This window comes from Pelodiscus sinensis, chromosome 26 (assembly GCF_052426305.1).
Source record: "Pelodiscus sinensis isolate ZL-2025 chromosome 26, ASM5242630v1, whole genome shotgun sequence".
Lineage (NCBI taxonomy): Eukaryota > Metazoa > Chordata > Testudines > Trionychidae > Pelodiscus > Pelodiscus sinensis.
In genome coordinates this window covers 9,986,940-10,010,970 of record NC_143077.1, presented here as the reverse complement: position 1 = coordinate 10,010,970, position 24,031 = coordinate 9,986,940, and the positions used below count along the sequence as shown (strand labels likewise).

The 24,031-nt window shown below is 46.1% G+C and overlaps 1 protein-coding gene across 2 annotated transcripts in view; it reads left to right on the top strand.

The window, feature by feature from the left end:
* GRIK3 (glutamate ionotropic receptor kainate type subunit 3) overlaps positions 1 to 21,400 on the top strand; it is a 314,080-nt gene extending 292,680 nt beyond the window's left edge. For both annotated transcript variants that reach the window (XM_006134255.5, XM_075908606.2), the window contains exons 14-16: positions 15,803 to 16,025; positions 16,251 to 16,501; positions 17,998 to 21,400. In XM_006134255.5, coding sequence (XP_006134317.2) covers positions 15,803 to 16,025; positions 16,251 to 16,501; positions 17,998 to 18,192 — 669 coding nt within the window. In that variant the 3' untranslated portion in view covers positions 18,193 to 21,400. The remainder of the gene's footprint in view (positions 1 to 15,802; positions 16,026 to 16,250; positions 16,502 to 17,997) is intronic.
* The last annotated feature ends 2,631 nt before the right edge of the window (positions 21,401 to 24,031 follow it).

Here is a 24,031-nt window from a genome sequence, read left to right as displayed (position 1 = left end):
CTACTCCCCTAGTCCCTCCCCTCCTGCTGCTCAGGGATATTTCCTTGAAGCCCTCAGAGACAAATTGATAGGTGTCTAGATGAATTCAGAATCAAGCTAAGAAAGATTAGAAATGAAAATCAGATTTAGACAAATGCTTCAAACCTCTTTCCACCAATTGTTTTAGCATTTTTAAGCTGTCTGTTGCCTTGTGTGCATCCACTGACATATTAACACAATCACTTCTTATGAGCATACACATCCTCAACTAGCACATTTCAAACTTTATGGGGACTTTCAGTTCAGAAACCTAAGAATTACATTCACCCAGACAGAGAACAGAAACAATACCATGGGCCTTATATGACCAAACACAACTAACCAACACAGCTGAAATAGAAACAGAACACTGAATAATTTTGAAGAACAGACAAATTGTTCAGGAGAAGGTTCAGATCTGCTAGCCTTTTTGTGGTCTTTCTTTTCTCACTGGTGCTGAGGGAGGGAATGGTTTGCATGGAGGGTTTTTTTAATTTACTCATAAGTGCATCAGGCAGGGGGTTGAGTAGCAATTTATCTACCTAAATTGGAATAGATAGTCAGTTGCTTGTTTCAGTGTATGTAAGTATGAAATTGTCCATTTCATTTGTTATCTGGGCATATACAGGACAGGAGGGGCACCTGCTGACAGTGTTACATCTTTGATAAATCATAAGAGTAAAGAAAATAAATGAATGGAAGAAAATCGTCATCTCTTCTCACATGCGAAGACATTAAAGTCATCAAATAAACTTGCTTTTAGGATTGCTAGTAACTAAAAGTTGTAGCTCGGACATGGACCTATTCCATACAAAGCTTGTGTAGTCTCAGGTTCTTCCCTTGCTATAAGGTTCTTGTTATAACAGTATTCTTCCCCCATCTCTGAATACTGTGGGGCCAAATATTTAATCCATACTAGGTCAACTGGGTTGCAGCCCTGGAATGTAAGGATCACAAGGAGCAAGATTAGCATCCAGTGATTGGCATGTTAGTCTGTATCTGCAAAAACAATGAGGAGTCCCTGTGGCACCTTACAGACTAGCAGATTTATTGGGGCATAAGCTTTGGGCATATGTTTTCATTTGGACAGATGCATCTGACAAAGTGGGTTTTGCCCACAAAATGCTTCTACCCAGATAAACCTGTTAGTCTTTCAGGTGCCGAAGAAACGAGATTGTTTCCAGGATCATTCCTCCCTGGTCTTCAGAAAACAATGCAATATAATTTACTGCCCGCCCCTCTCTGCATGTCGGGAGGAGCAAGGAAATGCAACGTGCCAAATGGAGACCCATTCATTGTCCCAGACCTGACTATTCAGAAGAGACTGGTGATTTTGGGACTAGCACCTCCTTAAAGGGGCCTGATTCTCCGTGTGCGGTGCTCAATGCTTTCTCAAAACCAGGCCTAGTGAAAGTGTCTCAAGATCATACCCACCAGAGGACAGTTGCCCAGGGCCCCGGCAATTGAAAGGGGCCCGGGGCTCCCATCCACCACTGTCATTACTATGGTAGCAGCAGTGGCTGGAGCCCAGGCCCTTTAAATTGTCGCACTGTTTAATGCTCTGCGTAGCCATTTTAAGGCCCTGGCACTATAGGCAGCTCTAGGGCTGGCGGGGGGGCACACTCCAGGTGCTGCAGAAGGATGGGCTGCTTTGGCCCCGCCCCTTCCACCTAAGGCCCCGCCCCTTCCAGAGCACAGGGGCAGGCCTCCCCCACCTTTCCCAGGGGTCTGCAGGGAATGTCAACGCTTCTGCTCAAGATGCAAATTTAAACCCTAGTCTACCAACTTAGATAGTGCATGACCAACACCTCTGTTATTTTCATGTTCCCAATACTAACACTGAAGGCACAGAGTGGACAAAAGCCATGGAGAACAAATATCAACTAGTTTTCAGTCAAAATAACAGCCACAAGGACACAAACAGAAGGTTCAGCTGATGTTGAACTTGCTGGAAAAGCATTGTCCAAGTGGCATTGAAGAGGCTTTACTCTGCCTAACAATAGACCTTTGGGATTTCCACCCTCTCCAGCACACTAGCTCTCAAATCCGGCCAGACAGCAAGTAATTCCCTGCTCTAATATGAAGTGTATTAAAGAAACTGGAACCCAAGAGGTGCCTTCATTCGGGAGCTAATAGAACAATAGCATCTGACAAGATGCTAGTTAGGCCTCAGCTGGAGTACTGTGTCCAGTTCTGGGCGCCACATTTCAAGAAAGATGTGAAGAAATTGGAAAGGGTACAGAGAAGAGCGACAAGAATGATTAAAGGTTTAGAGAACATGACCTATGAAGCCAGGCTTCATGAACTGGACTTGTTTAGTTTGGAAAAAAGAAGATTAAGGGGGGACATGATAGCGGTTTTCAAATATCTAAAAGGGTGTCACAAGGAGGAAGGAGAAAATTTGTTCCTCTTGGTTTCTGAGGACAGGACAAGGAGTAATGGGCTTAAAGTGCAGCAAGGGAGGTTTAGATTGGACATTAGGAAAAAATTCCTAACTGTCAGGGTGGTCAAATATAGGAATAAATTGCCAAGGGAGGTGGTGGAATCTCCCTCTCTGGAGATATTTAAGAACAGGTTAGATAGACATCTGTCAGGGATGGTGTAGACGGAGCTTGGTCCTGCCCTGAGGGCAGGGGGCTGGACTCAATGACCTCTCAAGGTCCCTTCCAGTCCTATGATTCTATGATTCTATGAAGACTCAGAGAGCAACTAGCTACTGTGATAGACACCCAAGATTTTATCAAGCACTAAACCCCTTGCAGAAAAAGACCCATGGCAGAGAAAAGGGGAAGAAAACAAAACAAACCCAAGCAGAAAACCAAGAGGAAGGGAATCCGATGCCTGCTTTGTCTCTTGGCAATACCATGTTAAGGCATTTAAGCCACGCCTATGAAAGTCCAGGCAGAGCAATGCTACCAATACATCGCAACCACGTCATGGAAGGTAAATCACGTTCCTTCCTTCCATTCAAAAGGAAATTAATTTCAGAAGTTGTCCGACACAGCAGAGAACATGCAAAGAGCTGTCACATTTTACTGCTGCTTAGAAGATGAAAATTAATTAAGAGTGTTAAAAAGGTCTTTGAAACCACAGTTGGGTTTTAAAGTATGTGTTAAAAAGGAAGGGGGGGAGGGAATAAACGAGAATAGGAAATGGAGAGGGACTTGTCTAGGCATTCGGCTCCTTTGCAAACATGATTTTCTGGGTTTTTATGTTTTGAGGATGAATTTTAAATAGTCCTTTGCAAAGAAAAGATTGGGATCGGCAAATGCAGGCTTTTATCCCATGCCGCTGGTAACACTCACAACTAGGTTGGTTTGCTAGATCCTGATTCACCAAAGCACATCAGAGCTTTAAAAGGAAAAGTTGTTACCTGACTGTCTATCTTGCCAGAGTGAAAAGAGGTCCCAGCCCAGCATCCCTACCCTGGAATCGCACTGATGCTTGCTGAACCCCCATTGCTATCGTGTTTGAATAACTTGCCATCATTGATAAATGTTGTCTTCACCACATGCCTCTCAGATGGGGAAGTCCTCTCCTCATTTTCACAGAGGGGGACCCGAGGCCCAGCATGGGGAAACGATTTGCCCAAGCTCATATAAAAAATCCATGGCTGAGTTGGGAATTTAAATCAGGTGTCTTCTGTCCCGGTCTAGCTCCCCAGCTGATTCCATTCATGTAGCAGACCATTTACATGGATTGTGCTGGTGGAGGGGTTTTTAATACTGCACAGCTGCCGATTAAACCGCATGGTACGGAATCAGATTTGTGATTGTTCTTCTGTAGCCAAACATGGAATTAGAGCCTTGAAGAAGGAATGACAAATACAGTAAACTTGTGATAATCCGGCACCTTTAGGACCCAGGGGGTGCCGGATTATCAGATATGCCGGACTATCGGAAGAGGGGGCTATGAGAGGTCTGGGGTGGCATGGGGAGGATGCCACCACAGACCTCTCATAACCCCCCTTACGATATTCTGGCTCTGCCGCAGACATCCCCGACTCAGCTGCTGGTCAGTTTCAGCAGCAGTTGAATCGGGGAAGCCGGGAGCAGAGTAGCTCCAATGGTCCGGCTGCCCGGAGCACTTCCGGGTTCCTGATGGTACCAGACCATCAGGAGTGCCGGACCATCAGATGCCGGACCAATGGAGTTTTACTGTAGTAGTTTATATTTTGCATTTGTTGAACGATTTCCATCCACGGCTCTCAATGCATTTTCTGACTATTAAGGTAGGGTAAACGGTGGGTGCTGTGTGCAGGTAAACCTTGCATTCCCTGCTAGCAGGCAGAGGCCAAGCTTCAGAGAGATGGGGACTTGGATTCTTCCGATGGTGACAATGTGGCTGCTTTTCTGAGCTGGTTAGCAGGCTCCCAGCGCTGAGGGATGTGCCTTTCTCCAGCCTCTTGATCCCTTCCTATCAGTTCGATTCAGTTGGAAATATATGGACCGAAACGTGACAAAATAGTTCACAACTCAGAAGCCGGGTTGTGCCTGGAATAGCGTCAGACTTCGAATGGGCGCTGTGTAATGGCGTTTAGATTAGCCAGTCAGCAGTTTAATAGCCAAGACTCATTAAAGGGAGCTGGCGCTCTGAATTTTAACAAGGAGAAAGAGCACAGCATTTCCCTGCAGATTCCGAGACTGCTGTTGGCTCTGACAATGGTCGCCAGAAGTTCCGCTTTCCAAAGCTCCTGCTTATTTTGACAGGCAGCATATGTGCATTCAAAAGCCAATAGGATTTTTTTGTTAAGTACAAACGTAGCATAGAATATCAAATTCTAGCCACTCAGTGTCAGTGTGCTTTTTGCAGTACAGTCTGCGCATGCAGGCCCCTCTTTTAGCATGAACAGCCATAGCGTGTTACCTTCCTAGGCAATCAAAGCTTAGAAGGCCTATTAGGAGGAGTTCACTTACGCTGTTGCATGTTAACTATGCTCTGTAATGAGATTTCTCTGTGGGAATAAAACTCGTGTGTGCTCACGTGCAATAACTCTATAGCTTCCTAGCCATCTCCAGCTCACCCATTCTTTGGGTTCCTGTCGTGCTTCTGGCAGAGCCGGTTTATTTTCCACCGCGTATTTTGTTTTTCTTTAGCATGATTGGAAAGAGATGAATTCTCCCCACGACACGTTTTGCTTGCTGGAGCAGCTGCCATGTGCATGTGGGATACTGTGTCTCCTTCCCAGAAGGAGAAATGTGGTTCTGTTTCTTTAAATATCATCCAGATGCTCCCACCCCAAATTCTGGGCCAAACGCTGAGCTGTAGGTTTTTAGGTGTTGCTGTATTCAGCATCATGACACCGAATGGTTTGAAGAGCCTAAATATTATCTGCAAAAAGAATTCAGGCATGAGTCCTCGCTGACTGAAGCAATAGGTTTGGAAGGGAATGTCTACACAGCAAAGTTATTTCGAAATATGAGCCGTTATTTCGAAATAACTTTCCTAGCGTCTACACAAGCCAACTGCTATTTCGAAATTAATTCGAAATAGCGGAGGGCTTATTTCAAAATTGGTAAACCTCATTCCATGAGGAATAGTGCCAATTTCAAAATTGCTATTTTGAAATAAGTGCTGTGTAGATGCTTATTTCGAAATAAGGGGCCTCTAACTTGTCTCAGGGTGCCCTGCTGGCCGCCCTGGCCACATGGTAACTTCTGACCTGATGCCCTGCCGGAACCAGTTCCGGCTGGCCTTAAATGCGATTCAGCATCCAATCAGTATGGACGTGCTATTTCGAAATAGCAAAAAGCTATTTCGAAATGCATTTTGTGTGTAGACACGTTATTTCGAAATAAGATATTTCGAAATAACTATTTCAAAATTAGTTATTTCGAAATAATGCTGTAGTGTAGACATACCCAAAATGTGGACCAGAGCTCTTGGAGGGCTTGAGCAAAAACCATCTGGGAAGATGCCCCATTGATTCAAGTCAATAATGCCTCTATCAATCAAGTCCAACTGTGGTCTTGCTCACAAAGAGGACGGGGGGATTTTGTTGCTAAACCTGGATTGCTGCTGCCTATGTTGTACAGCAAAGAGAGAGTCTTGCTAACTTCATTGGTGGGTTTCATTGTTATGGAAAGAGCTTATGAGAAGCCATTTATTGCCAGCGGATGTAAGGCAGATAAACTAGCACATGAGGGCTCCAGGATTAAAAGAGATTGGTTTCCATTACAGAAAATATCAGAAATACTGGATTATGTATTCAGAAGTATGCCATCTCTCTCTAAACTAAAATGCTGGCTTTAATGTGCCTTTTGCGGCATTCATATATGTTTCCTTGGACAGAATTGTTAAATTTCTCAAGATTAAGTATCTTCAGTTGGTGAAAATCAATTTATTTCTTTATACGGCCTGGAATTGAAAAGCATAAGCCTGGAAGTTTAACTTCCTTTCCAGTTTCACTGATAAAAAAGAATATATGTCTGGCAAGGCACCTCTATTTTGGCTCTTATAAACTATTCCATTAATTTATTTGGGTGACTTCTCTTGATGTGCTGGTTATAACAAATCACTCCTAAACTGGGACTATAAAGAATAGAGTCAGGATCATTTGCAAAACTTACAGCATTGGCTTCATTCAGTGTGATTGTTGTTCAGCTTTCTGGTAAATTATTTGGTTCAGAACTCAAAATAGGGGTAAACTGAGAAACAGCTACATCCGTTGCAGGCTGTAGACATTTACCGCATGGGTGTAAAGCGATGTAGCTGTATGGACTTGAGTAGCGCTACACTTGCTGTGATCTGGCCAATGTGTTTCTTTACCTAGAGAGCCCATGGGCGATCCCTGCCTTTCCATTCTCAAGGTATGCCTACACAGCACGGCTATGTCACTAAAACTGGGTGTTTTTCCCAACAAAAGTTGCATTGCAGTTTGAACACTCTTGGGTTACATCTACACTGCACAGTTATTTCAGAATAATCTATTCCAGAATAGTTATTCTGAAATAGCTTATTTCGAAATAGCACATCTACACTGCAGGGACGCCTCAAAATTAGTCCGAGGCAGGCTTCCCTAATGTAGAAGTGCTATCTTGATTTAGAGCTCAGGAGACACTGGAGAGGGATAACTTAGAATGGCCCTGGGAAGGGGCTATTTCGAAATAGCAGCAGTGGAGCGTCTATACATTTTTTATTTCAAAATAGCTATTTTAGACAGTGCAGTGTAGACGCACCCCGACAATCCAGCATTCCCCTGGCAATTTTCAACCAGAAGACAGTTGTTTAATACCATCTCTTGCTACTTCAGAGCCACCAGCTTCTCTTTGCTGATTCCTTTGGCAGCAGGTCTGATTTGGGGAAGTTTGGGGCTACACCAAGCGTCAGAAATCCTCCATTACTCCCACCTGCCCAGATGGTGCATGTTACCAGTGGGACTGGCTATCAAGACAGCAGATGGACATCACTTCAGATTGATTCCGTATTCAGACACTCCATTAATTTGAACAAAATACCCTATTAAAATTAAATGGCAATTCATTAGTAAGAATATGTTACTAACATCCAACCACTGTGTTGCAAATGTCCATTTAGCACAGTTGATGAATCCCAGTAAATTTTTTTATAATAATCATTTAGCCTTTAAATCAATAGGTGACAAATATCCGATTACCTCCGAAGCAGGCTCAATTAACTGCTTTCTTTATTGGCTGTCAGTTTCATACCAGGCAATTATTGTGTGTGTTCAAGAACTCTTTGATTACTGAGAATACACTCTCCGAGGTGATATAACAATTTAAGTGGGAGTTAATTTGCTTCTAATCACAATCTTCGCCTAACTGGAACACTTTTCTTTGATGTGTGAATGGAGACTTTTCCAGTCACAGGGAAGGAGGATTAAGAGCATGAGCCCATGAAAAGTTTTGCTCTGGACCTTTATAATTCTTGCTAGAGGAAGTACCATCTTCACAGGAACACAGTAATTTTCAAACATTTCCTGATGTGCAGAAAGAATATGAAAGATCATGATGGTTTTCCTAACCCATATCTGTGATTGGGCAGGTTCAGGCAAATAACTAGCTAATTAGAGGTGGAGAGCAATGTTCCCTCTCATCTTTTCCATCCATGTGCGGCTTTTTTTCCATCCATGTGCAGAATAAATTGTTCTGTGTGCACCAAGGTATGTGAAAATGTGTACCACCAGCCGAAACACAGAACCTAGCTGTGGGTGGTTTGCTAATTAGCTGGGCACCATTTGAATCTATCCTGAGTAGCCACACAAATGCACAGCTTACAAGGAACACTGCTCTCAGCCTACTGTCTAGCTCCTGTGTGCAGCAGGCCTTGTCAGTAGGGGTACGTCTAGACTACAGGGTTTTGTCGACAGAAGTTTTGTCAACAGATACTGTTGACAAAGCTTCTGTCGACAAAGAGCGTCCAGACTACAGCCAGTTATGTCGACAAAGCAAGCCGCTTTGTCGACATGACAGTGTAGACGCAAAGGACAGTGTGGATGCAATAACGCCTTCTGTTGACAGAACTGTGTCAACAAAAGGCGTTATTCCTCATATAATGAGGTTTACAGCCATCGACAAAACTGCTGAGTTCTGTCGACATTATGTCGACAGAACTCAGCGGCAGTGTAGATGCGGATATAGTTTTGTCGACAAAAGTCCACTTTTATCAACAAAACCCTGTAGTCTAGACACACCCTAGGTCTCTCCCTGGGCTTGGCCCTCACTAGGCTAACACTGTCCTGGGCCACACAAAAGGCCAAATCATACTGAACGCTGTGCTGTGAATAACCACTAGCTAATATTGAAGTAAGGGTACGTCTAGACTACAGGCTTTTGTCGACAGAAGTTCAGTTCTGTCAACAAAACAAGCTGCTTTGTCGACAAAACCCTGTAGTCTAGACACAAGCCTAGATGCAATAACACCTTCTATCGACAGAACTCTGTCGACAAAAGGCGTTATGCCTCGTAAAATGAGGTTTACCAGCGTCGACAAAACTGCTGAGTTCTGTCGACGTTATGTCGACAAAACTCAGCGGTAGTGTAGACGCAGGTATAGTTTTGTCGATAAAAGTCCACTTTTGTCAACAAAACTCTGTAGTCTAGACATACCCTAAGAGCTAGAGCTGTAGCCAGTTCAGAGGGATTTTACCCCTGAGAGTTAACCACCGAGGAGTTGGAGGCTTTGTCTACACTAATAAGTGGTGGGCAGATTTGTTTTTTAATTCCTTTTCTTTAGAAAAGAAGATATTACTGTACAAACTAACTGTACCTTATAGTAAACTTTGCCTTGTTTTTACCAGCATTTTACTTCCTCTTATTAGTTACCCAGTATTAGCTAACACACGTAAGAACACACATTTTACCCTACTGAAGAGAAGGCCAATGTGCCTAGTGGCATTTTGGCCTTGAAATATTGTGAGGCCATTGAAACCATGGAGTGAGGGAGCTCCAAAGAGGCAGAAGTCGCTTGTGTCAGTAAATTTCAAGCGATGGCTTTGTTTTGGAGATCGCATTGCCACATTTGCTCTCATGTGGCTTGGCACCGTGTGGCTGGGCCTTTCAGTCCGTTGGTTCACGAAGCATGCATTAGTGACTGGACGGAGTGGTTGCAGAGTGAAGTGCACTCCTCAAAGTGTGACTGTTGAGGTGAGGACCTTCAAATCCAAGTGTTGGGGTACAACCTCCCTAAAATCCAGTCCACGACAGGGAAGGTTCAACCCCTCGCCCCGTATGTCAGGGTCCTAGATGGTGGATAACGCCGCTTAGGAGCGTAGCGCGCTCGCTGTTACAGCCGCACGCCCTCGATGCTTGGCCGTGGGTCCTCAGCCAAGGGAGGGAGTAGGGGGGCCCAGGCCCGCCCTCACTCACGGGCCCCAGCCCAGGGCCCTAAGAGCAGGTCCTACCAGACCTACTCAGCCGGCAGGGGAATCTAACCCCGAAACCCTCCGGCACACCGGGCCAACTCCAGCCCCTGCCCTGGGCCACTTCCTACTCCCAACCCGCTGCCGCTGCCTCTGCCTCCTCCTCTGTCTCTCCCTTTCCTCCTCCCCTTTCTCGGCTTTCCTTCCCCCTTTTAAACTCCCCGTGTCCCTCCCCACCACGTCATCGACCGGCGCCCTCCTCCTCTTTAGCCTGCCCCTGACGTCTCTGCTCCAACGTCACTGCGCCGGATGCCGGGGCTGCTCCTGCACCCGGCAGAGCGCTGCCCGGCGGCGGCCATGCAAACCGCACAAACCCGCCGCCTCTTCCCGGCTGCGCTAAATAGCGCAAGCACCACAGCTGGCTCAGTGCGGGGTGGGTTCGCCTCGGCGGGGCAGAGGCGTCCCACCCCGTCACGGTGACCTAAAAAGAAGGGAGCATTTGCCATTGACCCAGGTTCACACTTCACGATGCTGAGGGAAGAGCCAGATGTTCTGCTACTCAGCATACGTTTCCCTCCACACCAAATGAGATCACGTGAGGGGTCTGACCAGGGCTCACCAAGGTGTGGGAAGCAGGGGCTGCTTTGGCATTTCAAATGACCATTCAGGTTTTTTTTTTCATTCAGTCAGAGAGCTTTATTTAAGGCAGAGATAGAAGAAAAGTGAATTTTCTGCAGAAGAGAGACTTGTCGCATGGAATTTAAGTTGCCTGAAGAGCTACTCTGCCTCATTCGAGTCCTATTAATGTCCCTACATGCTGCCTATTGATTTTTTGCCCACTCTCTGCTTTAAACTGGGAGAACACGGATGTTGTTAAAGAGCTCCGTGTCAACACCCAGGGAGCAGTGCAGAAAGAGAGAGAGAAAGGGAGTGTTAGTGAACACAAAGGTCTCTGACGTGAACTATATTAAGTGTTAAACAAGTCTTTACTGGGAAGAAAAGTGTGTTATTCATTTCAATTATGCAGCGGAATGTACAGATTTATTTAATAATCTTCAGTGGCCTACCTTTCCTGCTGTTTTTTTCAGGTCCAGTAGATGCTCTGTATCTACGTCAAGGCATGGGTCCAAACTCAACTGGTGTAAACTGCCATATCGCCACAGGATGCTGTGGTGAGCTACATCAGTTGAGGTTCTGGGTGAAAATTACTGCAATAGGATAGGACATAAGGGTCAGGGGTCAGGGTACTAGCCTGGGAGGTGGGAGACAAGTGTTCGGTTCCAGGAGCGGCCCTAAACGAGCTGCTGGCAACTGGCGCCCTAGGCAATCAGTGCCCCCACCTCCAAAGCCCTCAGTGATCGTTTATCTTGGAGCCCTAGGCAACCGCCTAGTTCGCCTGTATTGAGGGGTTCCACTGTTCAGTTCTCTGCCTTAGAAACCCTCTTTCACTTTAAAGACTAACAAGATGGTTTATTAGATGATGAGCTTTTGTGGGCCTGACCCACTTCCTCAGATCATTTTTTGATCTGAGGAAGTGGTCTGGCCCACGAAAGCTCATCATTTAATAAACCATCTTGTTAGTCTTTAAAGTGCTACATAGTCCTGTATTTTGTTTCAGCTACACCAGACTAACACGGCTACATTTCTATCACTACTCTTTCACTTTGACTTTCTCCACCTCAGCTCCCTACCCATAAAATACTGGCAGGTATTTCCTTTCCTCACAGGAGTGCTGTGAGGATGAACACATCAAACACAGTTTTCTTCACTCGGCACACAGTCAACCTGTGGAACTCCTTGCCAGAGGATGTGGTGAAGGCTAGGACTTTAACAGGGTTCAAAAAGGAGCTAGATAGATTCATGGAGGTTAGGTCCATCAATGGCTATTAGCCAGGATGGGCTGGAAATGGTGTCCCTAGCCTCTGTTTCTCTGGAGGTGGGTGACAGGGGAGGGATCATGTGAGGATTACCTGTTGTGTTCCTTTCCTCTGGGGCATCTGGTATTGGCTACTGTTGGAAGACAGGATACTGGGCTGCATAGACCATTGGTCTGACTCAGTACGGCCATTCTCATCTTCTTAAAGACTGCTCAGCTACTATGGCAACGGGGCCCATAGTATAATCTAAGATTGGAGGGACTTGGCTTTGGGGTACACACTCATCCTCTTAAAAGAGTTGGCTGCTTAATCTTCATTTTCCTGGCCAGGTATCTATGGATGGTGTGCATTGTAGCCACAAGTGTGAATTGAAAAGGCAGCCATCTCTTCCAAGAATGATGAGACCTCACTCGGGCATATAGGAGATTGCCCATTGTATGCCTAGGGAAGGCACTAATTAACAGCCATCTTGCCAAATGCTGCAGCAATGGAAATATCTTACGGGGCAAGGCCACAGGGACCAGCCTTGCTCTTCTGAATGTATTGCCCCTGCCTTCCCTCCAGCCCTTCTCTTCCTGAGCCTCACATCTGCTGTCTTACGAATAGAGGACTGGCCTAATCAATGGAAGAATTTCAATGACATGGACAATGAGAGGATGCTCAGGCACAGCGAGCAGAACTTTTTCTGCTCAGTCCTAGAGTACTAGGACATCCCAAGCAAGCAATAAGGAGCCAGAAGTGCAAAAAAAGCTCGATGTGACTAAGCAGGGCTTTGGACTTGTTTCTTGCTCTGTGTGCTTGTCAGATTTATATTCCTGTCACATCCACTGTGAAGACAGAATTTTTTGACACCCTCCATCCCCATCCCCCACAACACACGGTAAATTGCATCAAAGAAACAGACCAAGCCCGTGATGTGTTCTCCAAATCCGCTGCTTCTTGCTCAGCTGATGGTATCTGCCTTCATGAGGCATGCCGCTATCTTGTGCAAACATATGGAGAAGGGAGATTGGGACGAGAGATTCGCCAACTGTGTGTCACGGAAAAAATAAATGACAAGACTGAGCAACCACTGCCGCTTCGCAGGCCTCTTCAAAAGGCCTCTCACTTTGGAGAGCTTGGATGTTTCCTCCCATCCCTTCCATTATTAAAAGAGCTACCATCCTCCGTGATCCATTCCCAAAGGGGGAATAATCCCCTTTGGTCCAGAGTTGTAGGCGATAGCTCTGTTTTGCACATGCAAAGAGGCCAGTGTTCCATGCTAGGACTCTAGTTCATTTGGTAGCAACCAGGTTCAGCTTGTATTTAGGAGCCGCGTGGAGCCCCGCCGGACTAAATCCAATCCTGAAACCTGACCTCCTTCAGTTCCACTCATCCTAGTACCTTTCGTGTTCTGAAGAGCAGGGCCTGCCCACGTGGCTTTGCCGTGTAATATATTTCTATTTCTTTTACTGCTGCATTTGGCTCTTGATGCATTTCATTAATTGGGGCCTTCACTAGGCATACATTTGGGTAAGCTCTAAGTCTCTGAGGGCATGTCTAAACTATGGTTTTTTTCGAAAGAGGATATGCAAATTCCTTGAGAATTCTTCTTCCGTTCTCACTTTTGAAAGAGGATCTTTCAAATGTGAAAGTAGTCTGGACGTGGTTTTTTCAAGGAAAAACCCCTTTTTCGAAAAAACCATGTAAACCTCCTTTTTTAAGGAAGAACGATTTTTTTCGAAAAAGATTTTTTTTCCTGAAAAAATAAAGGTGTCCAGACTACTTTCACTTTCAAAAAATCCTCTTTTAAAACTGAGATTGGAAGGCGATATGAAAATTCCCACAGGTGGAGGGATAGCTTAGTCCTTTGAGTATTAGCCTCTTAAACCCAGGGTTGTGAGTTCAGTCCTTGGGGGGGGACTGTTTAGAGATCTGGGGCAAATCTGTCAGAGATGGAACTTGTTCCTGCTGTGGAGGCAGGGGACTGGACTCCATGACCATTCAAGGTCCCTTCCAGCTCTAGGAGATAGGTATATCTCCATTTATTTATTTTTAAATTCTACGTAGTTGAGACATAGCCTGAGTGAGGTATCACGATAGAATCATTGGCTACGTCTAGCCTGCAAGCCTCTTTCGAAAGAGGCTTTTTCAAAAGATACTTTCGAAAAAGCCTCTTTCAAAAAAGAGCATCTAGACTACAACCGGTACTTTCGAAAAAGCAAGTCGCTTTTTCGAAAGAGAGCACTCAGGCAGTCTGGATGCTCTCTTTCGAAAAAGCACAGTTTGCATTACATTGCGCCTTTTTTTGAGCACTTTCGAAAAAAGGCATTATTCCTCGTAAAACGAGGTTTTCTGCAGTCGAAAAAACTGCCGCGTTCTTTCAATTTACTTTCGAAAGAACGCGGCAGCAGTCTAGACGCAGGGGAAGTTTTTTCGATGAAAGGCCACTTTGTTCGAAAAAACCCTGTAATCTAGACACACCCATAGCGTACTTGAACTGGAAGGCACCTTGTGAGATCATCAAGTCCAGTCCTTTGTCCTTATGGCAGGACCAAGCATCATATATACCATCCCTGACAGACGTTTGTCTAGCCTCTTCTTAAAAATCTCCAGCGATAGAGATTCCACAGTTTTCCTAGGCAATTTATTCCAGTGCTTAACCACTCTGGGAGAAAGTTTTTCCTAATGTCCAACCTAAACCTCCCTTTGCTACAATTTAATCCCATTGTTTCCTGTCCTATTGTCAGATGTTAAGGAGAATAATTTTTCTCCCTCTTCCTTCCAAAAGGAAGAATCTTTCATGGAAGACATGGCTGCCTTTTGAATACACATTTGTGGCTGCAATTTACTCCTTCCACAGAGTACCCGGCCTTGAAAGGAAGATTAACCTGTTTTAAGAGGATCTTTATGTGCATCTGTTTCTGTGGGACCTTCCTAAACCAATGCAGATACTTAGTGAATGTTTATTACAGCTTGTGTTAAAGATACTTCAAAAGGCGATCTGAAGCCCAAAGGGTTGTGTTAGAAAGAAAACAAAATAACTTCTTTCCATCCTGACAGATTTTCAAATGAGCAAATGAAGACAAGGGTTCACATCCTATACCAGTCCAAAAAAATGTGTCGCCCTCATCCGAGTGGAATATCTGCCAATAGCAAAAAAAAAAAAAAAGGCCCTATTTCTTAGCTATGGCAAAATACAGTAGATGTTTCTCTACTGCTTCTGTGCATCTGTTTATGTAGAAATGTAAAGTGTGTTTGACAGTTACACATACCTCAGAAGGGACATGGATTGCCTGTGGTGCTCGGAGAGAGTAAAACATATTTTCTGAAGCAATCTCTTTTCTCTGTCTTTGGGCGGAAAGATAAAGGGAAAAACAAAATTCAGGTTGTTATTATGGTTTGGAATAATGTAACAGACATATTGAGAGCCTATCCTAATAGCTACTTCTGCAAGGCCTCAAAGGCAGGTGTGATTGTGTAGGGTGGAAATGTAGACATATATTTTTATACTTAGGAGGCTGAAAGCTCTTTGGGGCAGGAGATGATCTGCTTCTTGTGTGTTTGGTACAGCATCTAGCACAACGGATCCTGGTCTGTGACTGGGACCCGGGTGGTAATACCTCAATACAAACAGTAAATAATGTGGGGAATTCCTGTGGCTTGATTATCGGCCATAATCCTGATAGGACAAAGGAAAACTACTTAGCTTCTCTGTGTCTCAGTTTATCCATTTAGTAAAAGAGGGTCTCATGGAGCTAACGGTTATCAACATGGTTTTTCATCTGAGGCTGTCCAGTTATTGTGCAATCATTAATTAAGTGCAAAGCATCACTGTCGTTAGTAACAGTTGCAATTACATCTGTTGTGTCAGACAACCTCAAAGTTACTCTGGTTTTCCTTTAACTAGAAGGATGCAGACATTAACCAACAGGCTTTCACAAATCTGCCATTCACATTCTTGTACATTTTTTCTCTCTCTTCTATGGCTTTAACTTTATTGGTATCATTGCTACAATTTGCAAATTTCCAGACACTGTTTAGTAGCAAAGAAAAAAAAGACTAATTCATTTCCGTGGGGGGGGGGGGGGACTTGTTGTCCTTTCAGAAATCCAAAATTTCCACTTTTGAAAAGATGTGGGCGTTCATGAGCAGCAAGCCATCAGCACTCGTTAAAAATAACGAGGAAGGAATCCAGCGAGCCCTTACTGCAGAATATGCCCTGCTAATGGAGTCAACCACTATTGAATATATCACACAAAGGAACTGCAACTTGACCCAGATTGGAGGGCTGATTGATTCCAAAGGCTACGGGATCGGAACTCCCATGGGTAAGTGACAATGGTGCAATTTGCCTACACAGCCTGGAGCAGGGCTGGTTGGTATAAACACGGCAGCTGGCATTGAGCTAATCACTCCCAGCCATGTATTTCTGAATAAAACCCTCAGGAGTATCTGCACAGCCCTGCTTAAACAGACACGCTGCCTACACTCAGCGGCTTTTGTCCTCCTTCCTCCCTGCGTGTGTAACTGCATCCCCCTCCTTCCCCCCGCAGGGTCGCCGTACCGGGATAAGATCACCATTGCCATTCTCCAACTCCAAGAGGAAGACAAGCTGCACATTATGAAAGAGAAATGGTGGCGAGGGAATGGCTGCCCTGAGGAGGAGAGCAAGGAGGCCAGCGCTCTGGGGATCCAAAACATCGGCGGGATTTTCATTGTCCTAGCAGCGGGCTTGGTGCTTTCGGTCTTCGTGGCCATGGTCGAGTTCATCTACAAGCTGCGCAAAACAGCAGAGCGTGAGCAGGTATCGGCACGGCCGGTCTCCCATCCCTGTCCCTGCAGGCTCTCGAGCCTCGCCGGGGTCCCAGGGTGGCCTCTCGCAGGGGTCTCCTGGGGTGCGCCCAGTTCAGAGAGACCGCCTGAAGCATGGTCAGGAAGATGCTGGGCATGTCAGAGCCCTGAGTGCTTCTCAGCCTCGCCAGCTGGGGAAGAGTCCTGGCAGCCCAGAGCAGGGATAAAATAATGCCCTGGGGTAGGATTTACAGTGTGACGTGGATGTCCTAACCAAGTCCTCCATTTGGATGTTGCCTCCAGGAAGGGGATGAGGGTCTATCCCCGTCTTAGGCAAGGCATGGCCAGATGCTGAGGGTGGAAAATGCATGGGGATGGGGGAAGCAAGAAGGCCAGTGACTTGCAGGGAGCTCCTCTATATCTGATGCGATATGCATCTCCCAGGGAAACATGACACCCGGCCACCAAATGTGCTTGGTGAGCTGCAACTCTGAGCGCTTGAAAGGAGGCACTAAACATTGTCCTGCCATGCTAAGGCAATGGGCTGGACAAAAAACGGTCCCGGCATAATATTCCACGCACTAGCCTTCCTTTATTAACCCTTCATGCACTATTTTTCAATGGAATCTTCTTTCGTGGTGCCCGTATGCTCTTGATGAAGGAGCATTTATGCCTCTTGTACATTTTTGCCTGGTGCTATGTATACAGCGAGGTTCCGCGTAGCATCCAAACCGAGCAGGTGTATAACGTCTGTGATCCGAGACTGAAGTGATTCGACATAAGCCAAACCCAGAAAACCCGCCAGCCTAGGTCAGTCTGCAGCCGTCGTGTGATACTCAGCATGCCACAGCGTGTGCATGAGGACCACGGCATTCGGACTCCCTGGCATCAGGGGAAGCCTCTGCACTTCCTTGCAGGAATTTACATTTCATTGGTAGCCAGTCTCAATACATTGACAGGAAAAGCTCACTCGTGTGCATAGGGGCCTCTGCAGCCCTGTGCAGAATGGGGCATAAGAAGCATAGAATTATAGAATCCTAGGTTAGGAAGAGACCTCAGGAGGTCATCAAGTCCAAACCTCTGCTCAAAGCAGGACCAACCCCAACTCAATCATCCCAGCCAGGGCTTTGTCAGCCGGGACTTAAAAACCTCACGATGGAGATTCCACCTCCCTAGGGAACCCCGCCCAGTGCTTCACCATCCTCCTAGTAAAATAGTTTTTCCTAATATCCAACCTAGACCTTCCCCACTGCAACTTGAGACCATTATCCCTTGTTCTGCCATCCGTCACTACTGAGAACAGCCTCTCTCCATCCTCTTTGGAACCCCCCTTCAGATAGTTGAAGGCTGCTCTCAACCCCCCCCACCCCACACTCTTCTCTTCTGTAGACTAAACAAGCCCAGATCCCTCAGCCTCTGTCATGTGTTCCAGACCCCTCCTCATGATTGTTTGCATGCTACCCCTCTGTGTGGCTGGTTACAAAACCCTTTGCCTCCACACTTCTGCAGCGCTCCTTCTGCAGTGCCATGGCCGACGAGATCCGACTGTCGCTCACCTGCCAGCGGAGGGTGAAACACAAAGCCCAGCCACCCCTCATGGTGAAGACGGACGCCGTGATCAACATGCACACGTTCAACGACAGACGGCTACCAGGGAAGGATAACATGACGTGCAACACTGGGCTGACACCTGTGTTTCCATAGGAAATCAGGGGGTGGGGTCGAGGGAGGGAATTGCTGGAGACGGGGTTGGATGCTCTCTCTGCTAGGGAGGAAGGGATAAATATCCTGGTTTGGTTCAGTTTCAAGAACAAGGCCTTGTCCACAACTCCATCAGTCGCCTGAACAGAAACGGGAACTTGAAAGCATGGACTGTAACCTGGTTTCATTTTTTTTTAAAGGCTTAGATCCTTTAAGCCTCACGGAGTCCACACCCACTACACATCCAGGAGTCTGATGTTTACATATTGAACACACATGGAGGCAAGCGAGAATCAAGCTGGACTGACTCTTAGTGGATGATAAGGAACCCCCTCCCCCACCTTCCCCGAAACCCCAGGCTTCCTTTAGCATGGCAATAAAAAAAAAGAAACATTTTGTGAGTATATTACAGCTGTGGAGTGAACGACAGGCCACATGTGCATCTATTCCAAACTGGCGTTCGCAGCACATTTAGAAGAGAATGACCGGGAAGGGAGAAAAATATAAATAAATAAAATGATTGTCAAGGCTCGTGCCTTCTCTTGAAGCAGTCCACCATGACCTCTTACCTCAATGCTGTGCTGGCTTCTTGTCGTCGAGAGCGGGAAGTCCACGTGGACGTGTGCTGTGAAAAGGGGTGTGGAAATCCAGCGGAGTCAGACAACTAGCTGAGAAGGGGTGAGCGATCTTCAACGTGCTCCCAGACACAGGGCAGGGGATGTAGGTAGTGTGCCAAAAACGGCTGCCATCTGGAAACAAAAAACAAAATCCCCGGGTGCCGGTTCCCCCTGTACTGCCCAAGTGGGATTGAGATCTTGTTTACAACCAGCTCCTTCCCAGCCTGTAGGAAGGCCATGTTCTCTAGACAAATGTTTAGACTTCAGCATTAACAAGAAAGGAAAGTGAGGGAGCTGCTTCTGGGAAGCTAATGGGTTGGTCTACGCCAGCAGTGTAAGCCCAGGTTTAGTAGAACTCGAGTTAGCAGACCCTGGGTTTGTTCACCTAGGGCTTGAGTGTCTACACTTGTTTGTTACCCCCAGTTAGGAATTCTTGCACTTTTGAGTTCCAGTCTGGGGCTGCAGTATCTACAAGCATTATGTGGGATCGAGTCCAACCCCCCATATCCCAAACTTCTTAGCAGCCCCCTGTATCCCTGGCCCCTACAAATGCAACCATTCTAGCCATTTGTTTGTGGTACAGTGTGGGAAAACTCAACTGACCAGAGGACAAAGAAAGCCAGCCCATGGAACTGTGGGATATGGCTGGCAGACTCCCAGAATGCATGTCCAGTGAGGCTGCATCTATACTACAAAGCAACTGTGGACCCCTGAGTCCCACCTTGATTCAGGCTTGGACCCTTCCTGAGGTCCTGGTCAAAGACCTGGGTTAATGTGGCTTGTATGTAGACAAACACTGGGTTTAGGCTTGAATCTGAGTTCAAACCCTGGGCTTACATTGCAATGCAGACACACCAAATGTTACTAACTCCTTCAAGTTTGATGGTGGTGAGTTACAGCTGCATCTGCTTCATATTCCTGACAGGCAGGGTGGGCCGGGTTGCTTGTTTGGTTTAACTTAGTGTTTAATTCGGAGGTTTTGTGGGACATCCCTGAGTTGCAAAGGAGATCGTGGGTCAAACAGCCCCCTAGAGGAGCCAGACTGTGGCACTCACTGTTGCTCTCCCAACGCACTCGCTATCCGACCACACAACCGCATTGTCATTCGACTCTTCCAAAAAAAAACCAAAAAGCCACCAAACTTACAAGAAACTTCCCTTTCAAACATTCTCTGTGAAAAGCACTTTGGATCTTTAGCAGCAACCCGGGGGAGGAGGAGAGGGGGAGCTTGTCCCATAAGACTGGTCTCACAGATGCATTCAGTCAGAATTACCAAAGACGTGTGAGCTGAGTGCTTAAGGGGTTTTTTTTTCTTTCTGCCCCCCCAGCCCCTCTGAGCAGCTCCTAGCAGCGTTCAATGTGACATCTCACTGGCGTATTTCCTTCCTGGCCCTTTGCAGACCCAAGGATAGGCAGGACCGGGCAGAGAGACTTTTCCAAAACGTTGTGATGAATGTGCTGAAAATACGAGTTCCGGGATTTGACGCTGCCTGATTATGGGGAGGATTTAGGGTGGGGGAGAACAGTGCTCAGCCTCCTCTTTTAATGCCACCTCGCTAGAGATCTGCCACAGGAACTCACTGCACCTTCCATTCTCTCCCTCCAGAGCAGAGGGTAATCCTCAAGGCTAATGTTCCCTCCCACATACAGGGACAACACGAAGCTTATGCACCACTTAAGTCCTATTTTGAGGGCTTTAGCAGGGCTTTAAGTAATGCCTTGTGCTTGGTCTCTTCACGGGGTAAATCTCACCCTACATCGTGTGAACTTAGGAAGGTTTTGTGGCTGCAGCAGGAGTCAGTTGCTAAACTAATCCAATTTTTCATGTTCTTATTTAGAGACATTTTTAGAGACTTTTCCTGACCCTCAAAAGAACAAATCTGTTTGAAGTTGCAGTCTCAGGCACATTACAATTTTTGCGCTTTCTTTCTTTCTTTCTTTCTTTCTTTCTTTCTTTCTTTCTTTCTTTCTTTCTTTCTTTCTTTCTTTCTTTCTTTCTTTCTTTCTTTCTTTCTCAGGTTTAGTTGTCAGGGTGGTGGAGTTCAGGGTGAATTAGCACATTTGCTCCGGGGAGAATGCTGGCTGTTTTTCACCAGAGAACATCCTGTGGTTTGGTTTGTTCCCTCCAAGGAAAAAGGCAATGTTTTATCTTGAAATCCATGTGTACGTTTGCTTGCATCTGACCCTGATCAAAATTAGCCATTCGGCAGAGAATTCACCACTATTCTCACCTTTTCTTTTCCTAAATGCTATGGAAAGCTGGAGGTGAAATTTACTGTGCATGTCACATTCTTGCAAGTTTAGTGACCAAGGGTGAAATTCACCCCTGTGCTTTGCCATGCACCATCTAAGTCCCACTTTGACCCTCAAACCAGGCAGTAGAGGATCCAAGGGGGACATAAGTGAGGTGCAGGTTGTATGCCAGCCTCCATCAGAGAAGGAAACACCATCCCGAGAGCAATTCTCTGGCTGCGGACTCCCAGAAAGCAGCACCCTTTCACTGTGACAGGATAGGGTGATGTAGCCATTTTTCCCTGGCCACCTCTTAACCAACATCTATCATCATTCCCAGCAAGAGCGCCATTTCAGGCGGGGGCGGGGGCAGCAGCCGTGTGCTCCAGGACGTGGCTAGCTTTTCATCCCATTTCCCGGACGCTAAGGGAGTGAAGGGAAAGTGCCCGCATTCTGTGCATGAAAGGAGCTCACGGGCCAGGTGTGAGAGGAATGCACAGAGTGCAAGCTCTTTCCCCTCACTCCCTTAGAATCCAGGGAACGGGATGAAAAGCTAGTCACATCCTGGAGCGCACTGCTGCCCCGCATAAGCGCCCAAAATGGCGCCCTTGATTCCCAGCATCACTCCCGCTGAATTTAGACCTCTGACTTTCAAAACATGGCTGGCTTCTAATTCAAGTTTTGATCTAAAGAGGTTGGATCCCAACAGTAGCATCCCCTTTGTCACTAATAAATGAAGAAAGGTACCAAGAGCAGAAGGTGGGGTGGAAAAAGTATCTCCCTCTCCCAGCTCTAATTGTTTACTTTCTCCATCTCTTTGCACCTTTGGAGGCAGTTAAGACAGGCGCCTTTTAGACTTTCTCCTGGGCTTTTCAAGATCTTAGAAATAGATTTCAGGATCAAGGGGAAGTTAAAAGCAAAGCAGAAATCCTGCTGGATTAAAAACTAAAAAACAACAGCGCTCCCCTATGTCCCCCCCTCCTTGAAATGCTCCAGCAGGTGATGAATAACAAGAGGTTGTATTAAATAGCAGCCATTTCACTCCTTAGGAGATTATTTAGAAAAAAGTAAACTTAACCAACCCCCTTTACTTATCACAATCACTGCAATGAGTGAGTTTCTGTCACTGGTGTCCCACATTTCCAGGAGACCCTATGGAATTACCAGTCCTTGCTACCAGCAAGGAAAAGTCCCTGTAGATTAGCCTTTTTGCTGCTATTTCCACAATTACGGGAAATTGGCCAGGACAGAATAGCCCCATTTCATGCTTCTAAGTGTTTGACATCCTGAGTATGAACGCAGGGTCCATATTCTGCAGCGAGCAACTGTTCCGCCGGGCTGGAAATCCTGGTGGCATGAGGAAGCAATAGCCAGAAGCCACACACATGGGTGTGCAGATTAGCAACAGACTGGACAGCAGAACCGCAAGAAGCCCTGAAAATCCTTCCTGTGTGCCTGTGGTCGAGGGGGCGTGTGTAAATAGCAAAGGGGTGGTGTGGGATGCAGAGAGATATACGTTAGTTAATCTCTAATTGTTGAAAAGTGGGCGGGGAGGTGGAACCTCTCCTGTAATCCCCACCCCGCACAGCAGCATTGCAGACTTCATCTCCTCGCCCGCTGTTCCCCGCCTCCAGAGCAGATTCTCCTAGGCTCGGCTGCCGAGGTGCCAAGGAGGTTTCCTCGCCGGTGAGGTCCGTCCTACCCACCCACGTCTGTATCATCCCACAACGTATCCTCTCATCAGCTCTCCTCTCATTATATAGCGAGAGACAGACATGCGCACACGCCTAAAAAGTATATAGTGTAAAAGTATCCAAGACACAAAGGTTTTTTTAAATATGTATATAATCTCAGAAGGCCATCATATTTTTCTAGTGCCACCTGGCAATGATCCACAAAAACCACAGGATGCACAGGCAGGTTAGAAGTCTGCTTGTCTCCTCGGCCCACCCCAACACAAAGAGATCTTAGGTAGGGCCAGAGGCAGTCCGTGGAGCCTGGATGGCAACTGTAGAAACCCGGCTCTGCTCATTTGGTTTAGCAGCTTGCAATTTCAGGCTCCTCCGAATGCCCTGGCTGCACCTCATGGTTACTGATTAATCCCAATTCCCTTCTTTGAGCTACAGATACTGGGTCAAATTCCCAGCCAGTGTAAACCAGTTTTGCTCTTGATTTCAAAGAATGTCACCAATTTACACCAGCTGAGGAGACAGCCCGTTACCTTTATTTTAGGGGGAGGCGAGTTCCCTGACATTAAAGTGGTCATTTCAACCAAAATTTAGGAAAGGGGCAATATCCTTTCTAATCTCTGTTGTACTGGTGGAAATCTGAGTAGCGTTGCTTTCAAGGTTGTCTGCCTTTACCATTGGTATAGCTGAGATAAGAATCGATGCCCTTGCCCCCACTAATCGGTGGGGTGCATCGTGTCGTTGGGCGTTGCACCGTGTCCTCTCCGACTGTGAGGAAGTTGTGAAGTAGGCGCTAAAGACACATTTGAAAGGAAATGGGATGGGTAGAAAATTTAATGCAAACGAAAAATCCTTTGCAAATCATTTTCACCCATACCCACACATTCTTGTACATGTTTCTTAAATACACGTCACAAAGTAATTAACGTCCACTGCATAGAAATCAAGAACACACATTTTGGGGGTGGGAGAAGGTATGGAAAAAAGTTGATATAAAATGCTGCTGGTTTAGTTCATTATCACTCTTACAATATTTGATTTCTCTTTCTGAGTCTCTTGTAAGACCAATGAAGTAATCCAAGGATGGGTTGATTTAGCGTTTTGCCCTGGCTAAAAACTCCCAAACTGTTTGTATGATAAAAATTGGGTAATTTATTTATTTTATTTGTTTGTTTGTTTTGTTTTGGCTAATTTCAAATGTAAATTTCCAGCACCTAACACTCAGCCTACCCATTCATCAAGAGATTGAATATGCAAAGGGGGAAGGTGGGATATGTTTCAAGATAGTTATTGTTCTCTCAGTGC